At 41.6% G+C, this 15,283-nt stretch overlaps 1 protein-coding gene across 1 annotated transcript; it reads left to right on the forward strand.

Annotated features, from left to right (window-relative positions):
- The first annotated feature begins 10,597 nt into the window (after positions 1–10,597).
- Positions 10,598–12,221, forward strand: LOC144693523 (gap junction delta-2 protein). Its single transcript, XM_078563367.1, has 2 exons — positions 10,598–10,682; positions 11,369–12,221. Exons 1-2 carry the CDS (start codon positions 10,612–10,614, stop codon positions 12,204–12,206), a joined length of 909 nt encoding a protein of 302 aa, XP_078419493.1. The 5' UTR covers positions 10,598–10,611; the 3' UTR covers positions 12,207–12,221.
- The last annotated feature ends 3,062 nt before the right edge of the window (positions 12,222–15,283 follow it).

Below are 15,283 nucleotides of genomic sequence, written 5' to 3' on the forward strand. Positions count from 1 at the left end.
GCAGAAGCAAAAACGACGCACTAAAGAAATACCATATATGAATAAGGAATGTGAAATGGCGCTCCTCCTGAAGGTTAATATCGAGACCAATATTGACTAAAAGAGAAAATCAAGTGCTAGGGGCAAATTAAATTGAACAAGAAGACATCCATCGAATACTCTGAGTCTGTCTGTTCAAAGTAAATATGGGATCACCAAACAAATGACAAGGAAGGCAAATATTAAAGTTGCCATTGTCTTTTGGGGGATTCAACTTTGACCTTAGATAAGTTTCACACTGATTCATTTGTAAAATGGATAACTTTAGTCATGGTGAAACTTGTAATGAGGTTACCAACTTCCCCAATAATTTCAATCCTTCTTTATGCCTGTTAGACAAAATATATTTTAGATCCATGAAGCTATTCCTAAAATTTATAACAGCCTTAGATAAAAGAATTGTTGGTTAGCTCAGTTGGCTAGATGGCTAGAGTATGGTGTTGAATGACGTCAACGGTTTGGGTTTGATTCCCTTACTGGCTGTGGTAGTTCATGGAGGTCTGCCTCCTTGCCTATGCTTGAAATGGAGTGATGCCTCTCAAGCTATATAACCACATTGCTGTCTAACAGAGAGAGATGCCTTTGGTCCCTTGTGGACTATGGTTCATTACAAATAAAACAGTATGAGTACCATTCATATTGCATCAGTTCAACGAGATGAGCAGAAATAGAAGCTGACGTTTCATCATGTAATACATGCTAATCCTGGGCTTTTCATTTCCATTGATAAAACATGGCTTCTCACAGGAATAATCTCAAGTATACACTGTGATCCCTAATAACTTTCTAATCCCTGGAAAATGTGTGATAAGTCACGCCTGTCTTTTCAGAAAGGTCCATTTGGCAGTGTTACAATAAATACCAGCTGCACCAGGATCTAGAGTGGTGCGGGCATGTTCCAGCAACAACAAAAAGAGTGCCCTGAAAATCAACTGGTGCCTTTTAAGCCATATCAATTGAGCATTGCACTTCTCTTTTTCAAATAATTTAGGATGAACTTTTCTCATCATTGTATTTCCTCTTTAGTTTTAATATTCCAGTTATGTTAGAGTGAAGTTTACATGTAAAAGCATTCAAACCAGATGCAATGTCAGGTTGTATAGATTGGAGGAAATGCAGACAGCAGTGAGGGATTATAAAGCAGGAACTGATGGAAATTACAGTGTAAAAGTAAATTCAAGCTTAATGTTGAGGACTGGAATTATATCCAAAGTAAAGGCATTTGTTTAATATAAATAGTTATTAACCTATATAGTCTGTTAGAATTGAGGACAAATCATACAATAATCTGTTGTGTTTTAGATCATTCTTTTCTTCATGGAGAGGGTTTTGGGTTTGAGTTATCTGTAAGGATTCTGTTTTAAAACAAAACAGGTTCAAAAAGAAAGTCCACAGGCTACAAGAATTCAGTATGTGAACTGAAGGCAAATGGGTCAGGTTTGTAGAAATCACAATTGATAATATGGAAATTAATTATCACATTTCAGGCCTATTAGCTATTCATCTTGAGAATAGCCCCCATATCTGAATCAAATAGCGGAGGTTGTTTTATTGATTAACCTCGATGGGGAGGAAATCACCATCTTAACCCTTTCACCTGGCTGGGGGCATGGAGGGACTAAAAGGAACAGCTAGGTAATAGGGTTGCCAACCCTCTGGTATTGTCCTTCAGTCTCCATAAATTAAAGATTAATCTCCAGTCTCCTGCGCCAAACAACCCAGGAGAAAATTCATAAGGCATTAAAAATGATGAGTTTTAAAAGAAATTCTTTTGAACAGTTTTTTGTTTACCAGCTATATAACTAAATATAAGATTGATAAAAGGCTTAACTGACAGTGAAAAATCATTCAATCAAGCAAGAAAGAACCTTTTCACTTTCCAGTTGATGTGGGAAGAAGATGCCCCACGTTCTGGACATGTCAAGGCACGCAATGGTGGGAGTGTAGGGTGGGATGTTTGAAGGAAGGAGGTCATGTGATTAAATCTCTCAGAATATGTCCAGCCAAAGTTGGCAACCTTACTAGGCAGTGAGCTTTGAATCTATGGAACAAGATGTTGGTTGTGTGATGAGTGCAGGTTCATTGGGCAAGATTCTATCTCAGTCATAACCAACCCACTTGCAGAGAATTAAAATCAGGCCCATATCATCAAGAAAGAACTGGCTGGGGAGGAGATTGCGTCAACAAGATGTAGGTACCGAATAACATGTCACACTCAGTGCAGCCACCTGGATTAGTTTGAATAACCTAAAAGAATCGGAACAGTGTTTTCCAAATTTTTTTCCTTGAATTGGCCTTATGTTTTTCACCTCACTCAGGAGAGTAAAAAGAAATCTCTTGACTTGATCTCTTGTTGGCATCACAACAGTATGGAAAAATGGACTGGCTGATCCTTATCTGAAGCTAAAACAGAAAATGCTGGAAAAACTCAGCAGGTCTGACAGCGTCTGTGGAGATGGAAACAGAGTTAACGTTTTGAATCTGTATGACCCTTCTTCAGAGCTAAAGAGAAGTAGAAATGTGATCAAATTTACATTGCCATTAACACTCCCTTTGTCCTTTTGTTCATGACATCTTTGTCAATCTTTCCTTTGCCCCCACCTATCGCTGGCCTTCTATCCAGCTTCACCTACTCCACCCCCTCTTAAACAGTATAAATTTCATCACATTTTTACTTCTCTTTGGCTCTGAAGAAGTCATACAGAATCAAAATGTCAACCCTGTTTATCTCTCCACAGATGCTATTAAACCTGCTGAGTTTTTGCAGCATTTTCTGTTTTTGTGTCAGATTTCCAGAATCTGCAGTATTTTGCTTTGATGTTTATCTGGTTTCAAATGTTTATATATGCCCGTGAGCTCTGGAGGATGACACTCTGGAGGGGCATTAGAAGAGATGAGTTGAAGTAGGAAGTTCACCTGGCCAAGAAGAGGGCTCAGAGAAAACAGAGGCCAGCACATTTTGCACCTTCTTAGCTCACTGTCATGTTGCCAAGCCAGAGTGGGGCTCCTGAGCTGCACAGACGATGTTTAATACAGGATTGGCAACCAGGGTGCAAACCATTGTCTCCCAAGATGGAAGGCTGCCAAAGAATGTTTCAAAGAAATAAGATCCTTCAAGGTATAGGCCTGAGGCCCATAACTGGAAGCAAAAATACAGGATGGCAATGCTGCTTGCAGCTAGATTTTGCCAAAAAGAAAGCAAGCTATCCAACAAAAGGGATAAGCTGCAGTTTATTTGAATCAATCAGCACATACAGTATAAATTGTTGTATTCCCCTAATATTGGTCTGCTTGCGAGTGTCCTGATGAGTGCAAGATGAAAAGCTTAGACGTGTCTCTTTTTTCAGCAAACTCAAGCAGTTTGCTTTTTCTGTTAATCTATATTTCGCTTACCTATGAAATAAAGTAGCTAATTTTTCATATCTGGCCTCATTTCATGTCTCCAGGACTGTTTGTTTCCAGGACTGTCACTGACCTCATCTCCTCTGGAGATCTTCCTCCCACAGCTTCCAACCTGATAGTCGCCCAACCTCGGACGGCCCGCTCTATCTCCTACCCAAAATCCACAAACAGAACTGTCCCGGCAGACCGATCGTGTCAGCCTGTTCCTGCCCCACGGAACTCATTTCTCGTTATCTTGACTCCCTTCTCTCTCCCCTTGTCCAGTCCCTTCCCACCTACATCCATGATTCCTCTGACACCTTACGTCACATCAACAATTTCCAGTTCCCTGGCCCCAACCGCTTCCTCTTCACCATGGACGTCCAATCCCTCTACACCTCCATCCCCCACCAGGATGGTCTTAGCTTCTTCCTTGAACAGAGGCCCGAACAATCCCCATCCACCACTACTCTCCTCCGTCTGGCTGAACTTGTTCTTACACTGAACAATTTCTCCTTTAACTCCCCTCACTTCCTCCAAATAAAAGGTGTGGCTATGGGTACCCGCATGGGCCCCAGCTATGCCTGTCTCTTTATGGGGTATGTGGAACATTCCTTGTTCCAGTCCTACTCCGGCCCCCTCCCACAACTCTTTCTCCGGTACATCGATGATTACTTCGGTGCTGCTTCATGCTCTCGTCGGGACCTGGAAAAATTTATTAATTTTGCTTTCAATCTCCACCCCTCCATCATTTTCACATGGTCCATCTCTGACACTTCCCTTCCCTTCCTTGACCGCTCTGTCTCAATTTCTGGTGATAGACTGTCCACCAATATCCATTACAAGCCTACCGGCTCCCACAGCTACCTCGACTACAGCTCCTCACACCCCGCTTCCTGTAAGGACTCCATCCCATTCTTTCAGTTCATTCGCCTCCGTCGCATCTGTTCTGATGATGCTACCTTCAAAAACAGTTCCTCTGACATGTCCTCCTTCTTCCTTAACCGAAGTTTTCCACCCACGGTCGTTGACAGGGCCCTCAACCGTGTCCGGCCCATCTCCCGCGCATCCGCCCTCACGCCTTCTCCTCCCTCCCAGAAACATGATAGGGTCCCCCTTATCACCCCACCAGCCTCTGCATTCGAAGGATCATCCTCCGCCATTTCCGCCAACTCCAGCATGATGCCACCACCAAACACATCTTCCCTTCACCCCACCTGGTGGCATTCCGTAGGGATCGTTCCCTCCGGGACACCCTGGTCCACTCCTCCATCACCCCCTACTCCTCAACCCCCACCTATGGCACCTCCCCATGCCCACGCAGAAGATGCAACACCTGCCCCTTCACTTCCTCTCTCCTCACCGTCCAAGGGCCCAAACACTCCTTTCAAGTGAAGCAGCATTTCACTTGCATTTCCCCTAACTTAGTCTACTGCATTCGTTGCTCCCAATGCGGTCTCCTCTACATTGGAGAGACCAAACGTAAACTGGGCGACCGCTTTGCAGAACACCTGCGGTCTGTCCGCAAGAAAGACCCAAACCTCCCTGTCGCTTGCCATTTTAACACTCCACCCTGCTCTCTTGCCCACATGTCTGTCCTTGGCTTACTGCATTGTTCCAGTGAAGCCCAACGCAAACTGGAGGAACAGCACCTCATCTTCCAACTAAGCACTTTACAGCCTTCTGGACTGAATATTGAATTCAACAACTTTAGATCTTGAACTCCCTCCTCCATCCCCACCCCCTTTCTGTTTCTTCCCCCTCCCTTTTGTTTTTTCCAATAATTTATACAGATTTTTCTTTTCCCACCTATTTCCATTATTTCCAAATCTACCTTGAGTGTCCTGCCATCCATTCTTAATTAGCACATTCGTTTAGATAATATCACCACCTTCAACACCTCTTTGTTCCTTTGTCTGTGACATCTTTTGATTAACTGCTCCTATCACTGCTTGCTTGTCCCTACAACCACCTCCCCCCCAACTTCTCTCCCCCCACCCCCCCCACCTTAAATCACCTTATATTTCACCCCTCTCCTAATATTACTCAGTTCTGTTGAAGGGTCATGAAGACTCGAAACGTCAACTCTTTTCTTCTCCGCCGATGCTGCCAGACCTGCTGAGTTTTTCCAGGTAATTCTGTTTTTGTTTTCTCATTTCATGTCCTGTTTTACCCACTTACCTTTGGAGAAGCACCTAAGGACACATGTCAAAGACAAGAATATCCAGTTCTGATCACAAGGCGGGTGAGGGGTGTGGGTGGGTGTCTTATTGTTACTCTCCTGTTCCAAAGTTAGATATTGGACAATGTGGTCACATCATTAAAATGTAAGATGCTCAAAACATTATTGGAATGACCAGCAACACTGCATTTGAGAGAATATCTAAGGCAGATCCAAAAGTTGTAAGAATCACCAAATGCACGTCTACGTGTAATACACTCAGAACTTTGTATCATCATACATTGTTATTGTTAAAATACTCCTGCTGACACAGCAGTGAAATGTTATATGGTACAGATACAGGACCATATGGAAAGGAGATGAAGCACAGTATAATACCCCCGGGAAAGGGTTGGGTTTTGACAAACTCTTAAAGCTGCTATCTAAACTGATGGATGAGACAATTTATTTATATTCTTATGTTTGATATAATCCAGTTACACAGGAGGCTCAGTCACTATTTTAATGCAATCAGAGATTTCTGTAGTGTAACACTACTGATGGGGGAATTGGCCCATTTTTCAGCCCTATAATCATTTCTAATCAATCATGAGGCAATAAAAAGATTTTTATTTCTTGTTGTACAATTGTGATTGAACCAATTTTTTTGCAAGAGCATCACTCAAGAATATCAGTTGTCAGGCAATATAACAACCAGTTAGAATCTAACTGATACTGGGATTATTTTTGGTTTCAGTGCAGAGAGATCAAAACAATTGATTGATTTAAATGGTAAAAGTGACAGTGTTTTAAAAGTGAAACAATGTTTTAAAGATGATCCCATAAGAAGAAAGAAAGAACTTGCATTAATTTAACATCTTTCATAATCTCAGCACATCCCAAAATGCTTCATACAAACATAAACATATGAAATAGGAGCAGAAGAAGGCTACTCAGCCCATCGAGCTTGCTCTGCCATTCAATAAGATAATGGCTGATCTGTTTGTGTTTCGAGATCCACTTTCCCATCTACCCTTGATGACCTTCGATTCCCTTACCTAACAAGCATTACTGATTTTTGACATGCATGCTAAAGGCATTAGTGTCTGATAAAAAGGTCCAGTGCTGTAATTGTCTCCAAAATCTGGAAAACACTTAGAAACTGACCTGACATGAAAAGCAAAATTATAACAATTTAATTTGTGTATTTTAGGAATTCTTCAGCATTAAAGAAATTAACAAACACCAGTTTCATTTTTTTTATGGGGGTATAATGGTAATCAGATTTTATTAGTTTAAAGCCTGTGACAGATACTAATCTCAAACCTGTATGTTTTACTCAATTTATTCTGCAGAGCTCAGTTTCAGGAGGTCGTATCCCTTTTAAACTGGTTGCAGTTGCAAATCTGCTGCACAGAAGAAAGCTCTGGCTCTGTGTGATTGCACAAGTACAGGGTTCCTATCCTGCTTAAATCTAAATACTTTGGTGGGTGGAGGGTGGGGGTGGGGCGGGGGCCAGTAGGAGGTGATACAGAGGCTGGGTCATCTCATTCTAAACATTTAACTCAGCTCTAGGTATATTTATCAGGTATAGCGGATGCACTTTTCAAATCTAGTTTGACACAGTATTGCAATAAAATACCATGTGGCATCAAATCCTAATGTCCTGAGGATACCTGACCCAGAGGATGTCTCATAGTTCCCTCTGTGTAATTAGATTCAGGTTAATTCCGGATTTATAAAGCAACATTCCCATTGCAGCCTAAGTCGCATCAGAAATGTTCAATAACATTTAAAACATTGCTTAGTAAACTGAAAAAGTTTTCACAAGGTCTATTGGACATTCTGGGCACTTTGACATTGTCACCTTGTATCAGACTGTAATAATACCATGTTTAATACACAGCCTGGCCAGTGTGAGACTGCCTGTTAGAGGTGGTCTTGTATCTTGAAAAGAGATTTTTATGCAGTGAGTTGTTATAATGTAGGATGTACTACCACCTGAAAGGATGGTGGGAGCAGATTCAATCACTTTGAAAAGGGAATTAAATTTACACTTGAAAAGAAAATATTTGTAGGGTTGTGGGGCAAGAGGAGGGGAGTGGGACCAATCGGATAGCTCTTTCAAGGAGTTGGCATAGCAATGATGGGCCAAATGGCCTTGTTCTGTACTGCGTGATTTGATGTACACTATCTTCAGAAAATGAATGTATACACCTAACAGCTTCAGAAAATGTGCTTTCATACATACCCAGTAAAAACAAATTGCAAATAGACAAGGCAGTTAAGTACTATCAAAGGACATATAACATCACACCACTGTATGTTAATAAACACATGGGTGTTTTTGTTGATACTGTACCAGTTGTACTATGTAAAAGCAATCAAAATTTGGAAGAGCCAAAAGAGAAATACAAATAATTAAAACACATGACACATCATCCCCCAATAATCAGAAATGGGGTTTGAAATGCCAACATTTATTTAGTTCTCTATCAGATTGTCTTCACACATGAATCTTTTCAGATTATTGTTGACAAGACATGTTTTATTTAATTGCATTAAATTAGATTATTTGCTTAATATGTTCCTTGCTTTACAAGCATGGTCCATTGAGAATGTTTAGCCAATAATTTGGAATTAATTTTGTTTGGGGATTTCTAATACTGTCTGATTGTTCCTGAGGAAGATGCTTTATAACTTTATGTAATTTTCACATTTGTGCCGACCTGTTTCAATCTTTCCCCCAAACTTGGTGGAGATGGAAAGTGCACAGTAAAGTTTCTTTTAGTGTTTCTGTATCTTGGACTGAGTGAAATTCAGCTTAATGTTTTTGAAGCAATGGGATGTTAAATTTTACTCCGTTCAGCATTTTAAAACTAAAATCAATAGGCAGTAACACCAACATTGGATGAAATGTCTTACATGGTTTATAAAGATGGAATTGCCTTCGTTTCTCTATTCGGATACCCATGCCATTGCTTCATAAGGTAACAGATGCCCATGGACACCTGTGGGCATGCAGAAACTTCCAGTGGGAGAGTCTTGATCAGGAATCAAATAGCACTAAATAGACCAAGAAGAAAATCAGTTTCGATAGATTGTCAAGCTTATTTTGCCACTTGTTCTGGAAATTTAACCAATATAAATGGAACCAAGTAAATAAAAACTGCAGGTGCTGAATATCTGAAATAAAAACATGTTGGAAACACTCAGCATGTTGGGCAGCATCTGTGAAAAGAATTGACAGATGTAATCCTTCATCCAGGAAGAAGTAACACCGAAAAGGTTAACTTGTTTGCTCTCTCCATTGACGCTGGCTTGAAAAGAAATCACTCCTGGTATGTGGACTTCACTGACAAGGTGTAATATTTATTACCCATCTCTAATAGCCCTTGAAAAGGTGGTGAGCCTTCATCTTGAACCATTGCCATCCGTATGGTGAAGGTGCTCCCCATAACACTGTTAAGCAGGGAGTTACTGACCCAGGGGTGGTGAGGGAGCGCACTATCTATCCAAATCTGCATAGTGGGCTATTTGGATGGGAACTTGGAGAGGAACCGAACTGCTAAGCATTTGCAGCATTTTCTATAAGTGAAACCAATCCGTAAAAATCTTATAGTTAAATAAAAGTGTGGTTGCTGGAAATCTGAAACAAACACAGGAAATGCTGGAAATACTCTGGCAGTATCTGTGGAGAGAAAGACGGAGGGTAACGTTTCGAGTCCGTATGACTCTTCTTCAGAGTTAACTTCCCCCCCACCTCTCCCATAAACCAGCTTATATTTCACCCCTTTCCTATTTCTGCTTAGTTCTGTTGAAGGGTCATGAGGACTCGAAACGTCAACTTTGTTCTTCTCCGCCGATGCTGCCAGACTTGCTGAGTTTTTCCAGGTATTTCTGTTTTTGTTAGCAAGAAACTTTGTCTCTTCCGTAAGGATCTTAGCCTGATGTATATTTGATAGCAGGAGGATGTTAAATAGCCCACTGTCTTTAAGGGTTGTGGTCGTGTTCTGGTAGAATCCAGAAAAATGGCAATATTCGATCAAAGTTCATGTGGTGGCGATTGGTGGTTAACTGCTGTGTAGAGTGGTATCCAACATAACCACTCGCCCACTGCCCCGCTAAACTGTCAGGTCCGCGGGTTACGCTGTTTATTTTACAGTTTTACCTGGCCTCCCCTGTTTAACTTAGGGCAACAAACCGCCGGAGCTGAAAACCTGCGACCAAATTTAGAAAACAGTGGGCAGATGGAGCAGAGAAATGTGTGGAGAACACAAGTGATAGCTCCTCCAAACAGACCCTTCATTCCTCAGAACCGAAACTGGGAGAACGCTGACTTTTTCTTTAAAGAACAGCAGCTCCTTAAGGTTTTAATATCGATTAAAAAAAAAACAAAAATCAAATTCCAACCACTGTTGCTGAAGGAATCGCTGGTTCCACGGACAGATGCTGTCTGATCCGCAGAGTTGTCTCCAAGGTTTTACTGTGTTGGATTTGGCTTTGACGATTTATATTTCTAACCTCCCACAGTTGCACGGCAGATATTTCAACGCTCTGAGATTACGATGGAAATTTTGCTGCGAATTAATCCTCCCTGGGATATTTCAAAATAATGAAAACGAGAAAATCCTTCTTCATTTAGCTGATGTCTATATATATATATAAAAAACCTGCCTGTGCGTGACGCAGGAGGTAAGTATTTAAAGGAAGATTAGAGCCCTCATGACTCTAAGTACCATCTTCTCCCATTCGGACCACTGCAGTCTCCCTGTCAAAAGCGAGCGAGGATTATGTTAATCGGCAGGGCTGGAGGAGAGGGAGAGAGGCGCTGTGTGGAGGTACCGTTGCGTATTGGCGTTTCTCCCGGGCCGTGTCGAGTTCAGAGCTAAAGCGACTGTTTGGGCAGGTTCTGTGTCGTCCCGTTGACAAGCGGGAGGGAGAACCGCCTCCCCGCCCCCCCACCCCTCCCAAAGCAGAACGGCCGACTGTCTTTGCCGTGGTTGTGCCCCTGTCGCCGATGCACAGAGATGGGAGAATGGACAATTCTAGAGAGGCTGCTGGAGGCAGCTGTGCAGCAGCACTCCACAATGATAGGAAGGTAAGAGGATTGCCAAGATCTGCAAAATCAGCAAAACGAACCCTTAACGCGGCCAAGTCAGTTCGGGCGTAGCATTCATCCCGAAGAGTTTAATCCATTATTATGTATCCATAATGACTGTTAGCTTTGCTAGCATTTCAATCCAGGTCGCGGAGCATCTCAGATCCAGGAAATTTCAAAGGTACCTTGGAAACAGGGAGGGTAAAAGTAAATGTGCGTTTGGAAGCGGATGGTTGGTTCGCCTGTGGGCGAATGGCCTTCCCCGAGTCTCTGCTAGCAATGTGAACGTGTACAGAGTTGCATAAAAATGAGCCTCTCCTCGGAGTTGTGTGGGTGGATGGTTTGCAACTTGGGAGGGACCCGGGGTAGAGAATGTGTTTGGGGGGGTGGGGGGGTGGGGGGTAAAAAGCAGGCGGCCCCTTTAGGGGCAGGAACCTTGATCCATGTTCTCCCCCAAGTTGTCACTACGAAGTGACAGTGAGTCCACATGCAATGATCCTATCACTGGTCTGGTGGAGATCAGTTTGCACAACCTGGATCATATCTTTTATTTTTAATGGTTCATTAAAGAATGCACTTTGTCTACTTTAAAAAAAACAAACAGGCGGGTCTCCCAGAAGGACCTTTACAGTTACCAAACGGGCTGAAGCACTTCCACCTTCTATTTATTCTATCTCCTCTCTTAGGATTTTGCTGACGGTGGTGGTTATCTTCCGTATCCTGGTCGTGGCTATTGTCGGGGAGACGGTGTATGATGACGAGCAGACTATGTTTGTCTGCAACACTCTTCAGCCCGGCTGTAACCAAGCCTGTTACGACAAAGCTTTCCCAATCTCCCACATACGTTACTGGGTGTTCCAGATCATCATGGTGTGCACCCCCAGCCTCTGCTTCATAACCTACTCGGTCCACCAGTCCTCCAAGCAGAGGGAGAGGCAGTATGCCAGCGTCTTCATCACAATGGACAAAGACAAGAAGAGGGAAGACAACAAGATTAAAAATACAATTGTGAACGGCATTCTCCAGAACTCGGAAAATCCGATGAAGGGGACCCAGGCAGACTTTCTGGAAGTCAAAGAAATGCAAAACTCGGCTGCCAGGAACAGCAAAATGTCGAAAATACGGCGGCAAGAAGGGATTTCCCGTTTCTACATCATCCAGGTGGTTTTCAGAAATGCCCTGGAGATCGGGTTCCTGATGGGACAGTATTTCCTGTACGGATTCAATGTCCCGTCCATGTATGTGTGTGACCGCTACCCCTGCATTAAAGAGGTCGAGTGCTATGTGTCCAGACCCACCGAGAAGACGGTGTTCCTGGTCTTCATGTTCGCGGTGAGTGGACTCTGTGTCGTCCTGAACTTGGCGGAACTGAATCACCTGGGCTGGAGGAAGATCAAAACGGCGGTGAGAGGGGCGCAGGAACGGCGGAAATCCATCTATGAGATCAGAAACAAGGATTCGCCGCACAGAATGGGGGTGCCCAACTTCGGCCGGACTCAATCCAGTGACTCGGCTTATGTGTGAGGTTAACCCTTACCATTCCCTTCGCCATGGTCACATTCTATGGACAGAGTTTACCAGGGGTGACCCTTTTGGCTCCAGTCTTATTATCTCGTCCCGGCTGCCAAATGGAATCGATTCACTTCGTCCGGAATATCAAGTTGAACACGGTACTTTTCCGCCTTGTCAAGAGATAGCAACAAGTAACTGCGATTGCTCGCTCTCACTTATGTTGTTGTGCATTTTAAAACGTGTAAATAACTCTTTCCAAAGTGCAGGTTTTAATTAACACAGGTTAAAAAACAAACAAACCTGCGCAATATCGATGATGGAGGATTCGGATGAAATGAGTTATTATTAAATGACTTGCAGGCATCGCACTCTCTCGTTATTTGCACCATCGCTATTACTCTCAGCAACACAATTGATACTCTATAGAACTGGCATCGCATTAATGACAAAACTGGCCGACTGCTGTCTCAGAGCACAGCGGACCCTCCCTGGCTGTTACTCAGTGGTTGCCTTTGGTAAATGGTGTGTAATGTACATGTGCGATCTTATTTCAAGATAGCGGGCAACTTCTGCTTGGAGGTGTGCGTTTTAGCACTGGTTACTTCACCCTGGGCATTGATGCTGGTACAGAGAGCTGGAGTGGACGACAATTGTATATTTTCTTTTAAACCATGGTCACTGTATACATTTCGTTCCTTTAAATGTAGTTGCATACGGTTGAAATGAAGTCCCTTTGACAATCCATTTTGTACTAACAGTCTTTGCCGTGACTAGGGATTGTTGGCCCGAACTCGCCTGCCTGTCCCCACCGTCAACCTTAACTTATGTCATTCTGTGTATCCGAGTTTATTTTAAATACCGTTTGCGACATGTTTGTATTTTCAACGGCTATAAGACAATGCACCGGTCAGAGCTGTGTGTGTATATATATATTATATATATATGTCGATATTTATTTCCTATGTTCTGATTAGTACGAGATGTACATAGCTGGTAGGACCAAGGCACCTGTCGATCAGTCCATAAATTATTTTCCTATTATAGACTGTTTCGGAGAGAAGACGGGGTCTCTCTCCCAGGTCCCCCGGCGAATATTTATCCCTCAGCCAATATCTCTAAGATAGATCGGGAGTGAAATTGGATGGACGCAGGATCGGGAAAAAAAAGGCTAAATTGTGCTTTTCCACCATTCCTGGATACACGACATATTCGGTTATATTCCATTATATGGAAAGTCAATTGAACTGAATATCGGGCCCCTGATAACAATGATATAATAATGATATAATAGGCCACTGATGCAGTAAAGTCAGTTTTATGTCTGCCACCAAAGCCCAATTTTGCCATCATTAACTGGTCGTTATTTCATTGCTATTTGCGATTTTGCTGTGGGCAAATTGGCTGCTATGATTGCCACATTATAACAGTAACTATACTTTCAAAGTGTGCTTAATTGGATGTAAAGCGCTTTGGAATACGCTGAGGTCATGAAAGGTTCTATCTAAACGCAAATCTTTTATTCTTTTAACTTCAGCAATGTCATCTTATTAGTGTTGTTTCTTGAGTGCCATACCTTAAATGAAAACAAACTTCAAGTTAACATAAAACTAAGATGAACAAGACTGAGTACTTTCTCTCATGTCACCTTGCTATCGTTTATTTCCAACCTCTTGTTAGTTCACCTGTACCAATTGTTATACAAAAATAAAGTTTTGTTAGTGAACTGTTTGGTCTGCTTATTCAGGTCCACTTACTCAGTAAGAAAAAAAAAATACTTGGACCCATCAGCTGTCATTGAACTAATTTTAATATTCAGTGTTTTGGAAAAAAAAATTGCATTGAGAACTAAAATCAAAAATATTTTGAACATTCATAGATAGGAAAGTACAATCTGCAGAAAGGTCGATTATAATACCTTAAACCATCATAATGATAAAAAACACTGATGTTCAGTGTTAAAGCAACCATTGTGTGAGATGGGAAAATGCAGAGGGAAACAAAGTAATTCCTAGTGTGGGCTAAACACTTCAGCTACAAACATACAAAGCGGTGTCAGCTGTGGCTCAGTCCATAGCACCCTCACCTTTGAATCAGAAGGTTGTGGGTTCATGTCCCACTCCTGGAAACCAAGAACTGTGAATATACTTGAAAGAGTTACAATCTGTGACTGTTGATAACTTGAAAGAGTTACAAATATACAAACCAGCTGGTGAGGTTTGTTAAATTTATAATGCAAATTTTACTACAGTGAATAACATGAGGCTGTATATATTATTTTAGAAATTATTGTTTGCATACAAATGTTGTTACCTGTTTTTGTTAAATATACCAAAATCAATATAACAATATTTATAGGAGAAAAGTAAGTGTAAATCCTGTTGAAATAAACATACTATAACAAAAACAAATTTCAGCCTTGGGCTGCATGTGACTTTTAAGTTAATGTCTTGCTGTAGGAGTGTATAGCTGTAGGTCCTGTACCTGCATTTCAACTGCTTTGTGTGAAAGCAGATTTCAGTCACCGTCCAATTGAGAAATTCTTTACATTTTGATATCTATTTATAGGAAAATGTCAGTCACATTAAATGCTGTTTACTATAAACCCATGGTTAAATTGGGAGTAATGTTAGATTTCCTTCATGTGTGATTACAAATTGATATCAGGAGTTCAGACAGTTTGGTGGAATTAAAGTGTCTTTAATAAGTTAATGCAGTTTTGCAGTGAAGACATTTTGGTTGATAAGAACTTATCAGTAAATTAAACCAAAAACAGAAAACTGCAGAACAGTTTGATGAAAGATCACCGACCTGAAACATTAACTTTGTTGTACTCTCCACAGACTTGCTGAATGTATTCATTATTTTCTGTTTCTTTTTCCTATTAATTAATTGTTCACTTTGCTTACTAGGTGACCAATTAAGTTGAACAGACCTTTGAAACTAATTGGCAAATGGATTTGTATGAAACACCTATGAGCAGGATTCCCCTGACATACCAGGAGAGACACTGGGTCTGCAGGAATTCATTTTTGTCTTGAATTATATTTATAACTGTCAACTTCACTTGATTTTTTGAAAAACACATTTTA

Source organism: Cetorhinus maximus, chromosome 18, assembly GCF_964194155.1.
Source record: "Cetorhinus maximus chromosome 18, sCetMax3.hap1.1, whole genome shotgun sequence".
In the NCBI taxonomy this organism is placed as follows: Eukaryota; Metazoa; Chordata; class Chondrichthyes; order Lamniformes; family Cetorhinidae; genus Cetorhinus; species Cetorhinus maximus.